Source organism: Amphimedon queenslandica, unplaced genomic scaffold (assembly GCF_000090795.2).
Source record: "Amphimedon queenslandica unplaced genomic scaffold, v1.1 AMPQUscaffold_13207, whole genome shotgun sequence".
NCBI lineage: Eukaryota > Metazoa > Porifera > Demospongiae > Haplosclerida > Niphatidae > Amphimedon > Amphimedon queenslandica.
This window is the reverse complement of record NW_003546557.1, coordinates 56,450-62,882: the sequence shown is the minus strand read 5'-3', so window position 1 is coordinate 62,882 and position 6,433 is coordinate 56,450. Positions and strand designations below refer to the sequence as shown.

General features: G+C 32.3%; 2 protein-coding genes across 2 annotated transcripts in view; one reads left to right on the top strand and one right to left on the bottom strand.

The window, feature by feature from the left end:
* LOC109584476 (uncharacterized) lies at positions 1-1,368 on the top strand. Its single transcript, XM_020000226.1, has 3 exons — positions 1-785; positions 844-903; positions 971-1,368. The coding sequence occupies exons 1-3, from the start codon at positions 94-96 to the stop codon at positions 1,329-1,331; spliced, it is 1,113 nt and encodes a 370-aa protein (XP_019855785.1). The 5' UTR covers positions 1-93; the 3' UTR covers positions 1,332-1,368.
* A 140-nt stretch (positions 1,369-1,508) lies between these two features.
* Positions 1,509-6,433, bottom strand: part of LOC109584481 (uncharacterized) — a 17,497-nt gene continuing 12,572 nt past the window's right edge. Inside the window, exons 16-25 of the mRNA XM_020000232.1 lie at positions 6,349-6,418; positions 6,257-6,298; positions 6,082-6,120; positions 5,939-6,035; positions 5,790-5,891; positions 5,247-5,742; positions 5,064-5,116; positions 3,187-3,632; positions 1,820-1,888; positions 1,509-1,756 (exon numbers count right to left, since the gene is read on the bottom strand). Coding sequence (XP_019855791.1) covers positions 5,593-5,742; positions 5,790-5,891; positions 5,939-6,035; positions 6,082-6,120; positions 6,257-6,298; positions 6,349-6,418 — 500 coding nt within the window. The 3' untranslated portion in view covers positions 1,509-1,756; positions 1,820-1,888; positions 3,187-3,632; positions 5,064-5,116; positions 5,247-5,592. The remainder of the gene's footprint in view (positions 1,757-1,819; positions 1,889-3,186; positions 3,633-5,063; positions 5,117-5,246; positions 5,743-5,789; positions 5,892-5,938; positions 6,036-6,081; positions 6,121-6,256; positions 6,299-6,348; positions 6,419-6,433) is intronic.

Sequence of the window (6,433 nt, the reverse complement as noted above, 5' to 3'; positions counted from 1 at the left end):
GGTAAAAATAGCTATTAGTGATAATGCAATTGTGTGTGTGTTCTGTTATGTACAGGTTTCTTTTTTAATAAAAATGATGAGTATATATCAAATATGTCCACTGTTTATCATTGTGATCACTGTGAATCACAGTGTTCAGCTGATTGTGAACAAACACCAAAATATGGTAGTACTGTATTATGGTGTATGAGAAGTGTCCCTGCAAATTCATCAAAAGAGGAATCAATGAATAATGGAGATGGAGATGGTTTTACATTTGATAACAGTGTTTCTGTCAAATGGATTGAGCCATCTCCTACCCTAGCAAACCCTCCATACTTATCTTCCCCAGTTAATCATCAGTTGTGCTTATGTAGCTTAAGTACTGGAGCTACTCAATGCAATTCAAGCAGTGATGAAGGTGTTTATAAATGTATTATAAAAGGGAGTGATGTCATTGAGACTTTACAATTCACATACTCAGTATATAAGCTTACCACAGTCCCCAGTACTAGTGCTCCTGGAAACAATGTTATAATAACGTCATCTCGTAGAACAATAAAAGCATCAACAACATTACCAACAATAATAGCAACAACAGCAAAAACAACAACAAACATTCCTTCAATAGATACTCCATGTTCTTTAGATTTATTGCATGTAACAGCATGCCCTTCATCAAATCAGAACTCAACTCTACCATATTATAGTGGGATTGGTTTATTGCTGACAACTAACCTGGTGACATTCATTGTATTAGTAACTGGCTGTGTGTACATAATCTACTCAAAAAAACAAACAAAATAGTAAGCAAAATAACTATACATGATACTTCAATGTTCATTCCTTTTCTCTTCTCTATAGTGCATTAGGAAGATCAAGAGCTAATGTTACTGTGCAGAGTAATCCCATTAGATCATCAAGGTATTGACACATTCATTCATAAATCAATACATGTACTGTACAATTTTGATAACATTTATTTGTGTAGTGTCATCAACATTGAAACTGAAATACAAAATGAAGAGTATAATACATGCCCCCAGGAACAGCAGGAACAGCAAGAGTCCCCTCATCCAATAGGTGTATACTCATACGTTGTTATAGATAAAGAAGATCATTCAACTGCTGATAATGATGAATATGCTGTACCAGATGATCTGTGTGAGGTTAAGGGGAAAGGATCCAACCCTCCTCCTTCAGTACCCCCTCCTTATGCTGGGAAAGGGGTTGATAAGGTTGAAGAGACAGTGAATGGAGTTGGTAACAGCAGTAGTGTTGATAATCTTGATTGCTCATATGCAACGATTGGTAGCAAGGAGGAGGAGAAAGAACAAGTCAATAAAGATTAATAGAAAATTATTTTGTACTTTTTTCTATTTTAACTTCTGGTTTTGTCCCTAAACATTATTATATATTATTCTTATTTTATTGTAATATTGTGTGCATTAACTTTATTATTAAAATTTTTAATAATAAGGTTGATATTTTCTATCTTAAAATAATAGTAAAAGTATACAAAGAGAATGCAGTGAACAGTTTTGTACACAAAGAAATGGAGAAATAGAGGGAGAAAAAGATGATGGGGAAAAGAACAGAGAAGTGTAATAAACATACTATTATAAAAATGAAGTGAATAGCAAAAATAATATAATTATAATAATAATAAGTAGAGTGTCTAGTTCTTTTTTGTTAAATTGAAGTAGCGTAGGCTGAACAGGTTTGCATTCTGACGTTAGTTACATCAATTCTGCTGCTATCAGATCTGGGGCATGAACTAAAAATAGTAACACGTAGTACGTAATAATGATGTAATGTTAGTTTATAATATTTGTCTTACTCGTGTGATACGGAGGAATTTAATCTTTTTCTCTTCTGCTGCTTTCTGTTGCTTACTTTGAGATCATGACTAGAAAAAGAATGTAATAATAATAATAATAATAATAATAATAATAATAATAATAATAATAATAATGAAGTGATTGCATTTTCTGATACATATTAATGCCCTTATGCTGTGTAGCAAGTTTCAGCTGATTCTGACTTCAATTTCTCAAGTTACGGCCATTTTAAGAAAACGCCAAAATTTTGAAAAAATCCCTGTACTATAAGCCCATGGTTTTTTCCAAAACAGGGCCAAAAAATCACCCCCAATTTTTATTACATTTTCTGATACATATTGATGTCCTTATGCTGCGTAGAAAGTTTGAGCTGATTCCGACTTAAATTTCTCAAGTTACAGCCATTTTAAAAAAACGTCAAAATTTTGAAAAAATCCCTGTACTATAGCCCATGGTTTTTTTCAAAAAATGGCTCCAAAATCACCCCAACTTTTTATTACATTTTCTGATACATATTGATGTTCTTATGCTGTGTAGAAAGTTTGAGCTGATTCCAACTTTAATTTTTCGAGTTATAGCCATTTTAAGAAAACGTCAAAATTTTGAAAAAATCCCTGTACTATAGCCCATGGTTTTTTCCGAAAAATGGCCAAAAAATCCTCCCCAATTTTTATTACATTTTCTGATACATATTGATGCCCTATGCTGTGTAGCAAGTTTGAGCTGATTCCGACTTTAATTTTTAGAGTTACGGCCATTTAAAAAAAAACATCAAAATTCTGAAAAAATCCCTGTACTATAGCCCATGGTTTTTTCAAAAAATGGCTCCAAAATCACCCCAAATTTTTATTACATTTTCTAATACATATTGATGCCCTCATGCTGTGTAGCAAGTTTGAGCTGATTCCGACTTTAATTTTTTGAGTTACGGCCATTTTAAGAAAACATCAAAATTCTGAAAAAATCCCTGTACTATAGCCCATGGTTTTTTCCAAAAAATGGCCAAAAAATCACCCCAAATTTTTATTACATTTTCTGATACATATTGATGTACTTATGCTGTGTAGCAAGTTTGAGCTGATTTCGACTTCAATTTTTCGAGTTATGGTCATTTTAAGAAAACGTCAAAATTCTGAAAAAATCCCTGTACTATAGCCCATGGTTTTTTCCAAAAAATGGCCAAAAAATCACCCCAAATTTTTATTACATTTTCTGATACATATTGATGTACTTATGCTGTATAGCAAGTTTGAGCTGATTCTGACTTCAATTTTTCGAGTTATGAGCAATCAAATGCAAGTAGACATTAACAATAAACATCATAATTTATTATTATTAATTATTAATTATTATTAATGTACTGTACCTTCTCCTCTTAAGCCTGTTAGAATAGACGGTCAATATGACGGCCATTATCAAACAGAATATAATTGAGAGTCCCACAAACTCCGCAATCAAAGACCCAGCAAGGACCTCAACACTATATCTATTATCACTAGCTTTACCACAAGCAGGTGCTCCGTCACTCGGATATACAGGACAAGAAGAGTCTACTGTATAGTACCCAAAACCGTCAGATATTGCCGGTGAATCAAGTACCCAGTTCTCTACAAAAGCAGCGAGGCTTTGGGCGGAGTAGGGGGCGTGGCCATGTATCGTCATTCTGAGGGTGGGGTAGTTCGGGTCGTCACGGTTACAAAGTGTGTAGGTGGAGGATAGATGAGAAGAGTTAAAGTTGCAGGAACAGTGAGTGTTTATTTCAGACAAGACGAAAGTTAACATGAAATTAGTTACTGTTGAGTTTAACTGGTTCTGAGAGAAAGAGAGGGAGGGAGAGAGGAAGAGAGAGAGAGAGAGAGAGAGAGAGAGAGAGAGAGAGAGAGAGAGAAAGAGAGAGAGAGAGAGAGAGGAAGAGAGAGAGAGAGAGAAATGGGATATATTATTTTTTAAATACAAACAATATTGCTAGAAAAATTGTAACAATATTTTGTTAATTAAAATAACCTGTAATTGATTTAGCAGCCACAATGTCATTAAGCATGCTCAGAATAAAACAAAATAAAATGGATCCTATATTCATGAATATGTCCACTGTGTATTGCATAAGTATATAAATACAATATCACTGTATAATACAAGTATGCTTAATAATATTGCTTTATTGTAACTTTACTGTAACTACTAATCCACCATTAGTAATTCCCTGCTAATATTCCAACCATAAAATATATTATAAATAATAATAACATGGCTTCGTGTATTTTACTAGTACTTCATGAGGAAGAAGGAAAGAGAGAGACTAAGGAAAAGGAAGGGAGGATGTGAAATTTAAAGTAACAAACACAACACATTCAAAGAAAATTATCAGCTGCATCCAGTTCTCTCTATTTGATGTTGTTTGGATAAATTTAAAAATATTTTTATACTCAAAACCACACAAGAAAAACTCCCTCCCTTTTGGTCTTTATGTATAAATATAGAACAGCCCTTTTATGGTAATGACTTAAAATAGTAACAGAGAACCAATGGAGCATAATACAGGTTGATAGTAAATACCATAGTGTGTACATGTACAGCTGCAAATAATAATTGAATCAATTTGAAAAGAATGTATAGAGAGGGACACTGTGTTATTGTATCACATGCTAATCATGTGCAACACCCAAAATAATAATAATAATAATAATAATAATAATAATAATAATAATAATAATAATAATAATAATAATAATAATAATAATAATAATAATAATAATAATAATAATAATAATAATAAATACAGGTATTATATTACAGTGCATGTGCTGTACATGTGTACAGTTAGTGCCAATATGGCGGGTCTTATAGTACAAACTTTTTAAAGCATAGTAAAGACAGCTGCAGCATCTTAGAGCTACTTTAAACTGTTAACCTTTAATGGAAGCCACTAAAATTGTAGCGTCTGTGGATGATTAGACACTTAATCACAACATAACACATAAAAGAATTTATTATAATATACGCTATACTATTTTATTTGTTATTTTTGAAGGTATTTCATAAACAAAACATTCACTTTGAGTCTCTTATTGTTTGAGAAGATACACTATACAAAACATTATATTGTTTATAAGACAATGTGACATGTTAATTAGGAAAGCTACAGTCAATTGTATGTAAACAAAAACCTGCTAATAGTTGGCAAAAATAAAAGTGTTACTGTGCTGTAATAATAAATATAAAAATATTATGCTTTTTGCTTACTGTCCACGTGCTACAAGAAACGAACGGGCCCATCTTTACTTGAATTACTACTCCTAGAGGCGAGGAGAGATAGTGAGAGATGAAGAGAAAGATAGGGAGAAGAGAGATTACAGCAATACAAGGAAGGAAGGAAGGAAAGAACAGGAAGAGAAAGAGAGAGGAGGAGAGGGTGGTATTTCTTACCAGTTTGTGATAGACATGGTGTAGTAAGGAGGAGCAGTGTTAGCGCGGCTATTGTACAGGATCTACTCCAGGCAGCCATTGGTACAGGTATTAGTGGAACTTGTAAGGCTCGGGCTGTTAATAAACTAAAGAGTTTGCTTACCACAGCAAAGGAAAGTTGTAATACAACACAAGATTTATTTTAGTGTTCTTTTACAGCATCACTTGAATCACTTCCTCAATAGGTGGAGCTCACAGCAGCTAAGGTGATTTTTAACACAAAAATTTGGTATATTAATAATTATCACTATTTTTGTTCTATAACAATAATACTAAAAAGATCATTCTATTCTAAAACATTGACACACTATTCATCTTGTAAATGTTTGGAAAACAAAGAAATTCCATGGTGCCTTTCAGCTAAAGATAAAAGATGTTTCTTCTGTTTCTCCAGATTATCAATTAAATCAGAATGAGACTTCATCATTTTCTTATTAAATCTAGCTTGTCTCCTCCACTACATTGTATACAATTAATTTATTCACATGTATGGTTGTTACTTACTGCTTTAACTTGAGCATCCATTGCTCCTTTCTTTTCAAAATAATGTTGTTCCACTTCAGCTATATGTTCTTCGGCAATTTCTCTGTGCTGTTTTAAATAGCCCTAATGTTGAGAAAGAAAAAGTAATAACACACATCATAGCATCATACCTCTACTATCTTTGGTTTAATCTTTTGAAAATAATTATGACATTCTGAGAGGAAGTGTTTTTCTAATTCCTTAAGGAAAGCATCAATTTCTGATTTCCTTCAAACAAATTAAAAATAATACACCATAATGCATAATGACATACGATAAGTTGTGATTTGGATCATCTGGAGCAACAAAAAAACTATAAAAAATTATTAGAGCTATAAATATTTAATATTCACTTCTTAAAAAAATTTTTGATTCTGTCAAAAAAATTATAGTGCCTATAATTATGATTGAAAACAACAATACTATAGCTAAAATAAAATATTCCTTACACTTTGCTTTGTTCAAGTAAGTCACTTAACTTAAGATGTGGGCTACATAAACAGCAACAAATTAAACACAAAGGAATAAAATTAATCCTTACCTATCGACTGCTTTTCCACTGTCACTGATAGATTCAGAAATAATGGCATTTTTCTGCAAATGAGGATCCTCTATAAATTGCAAAA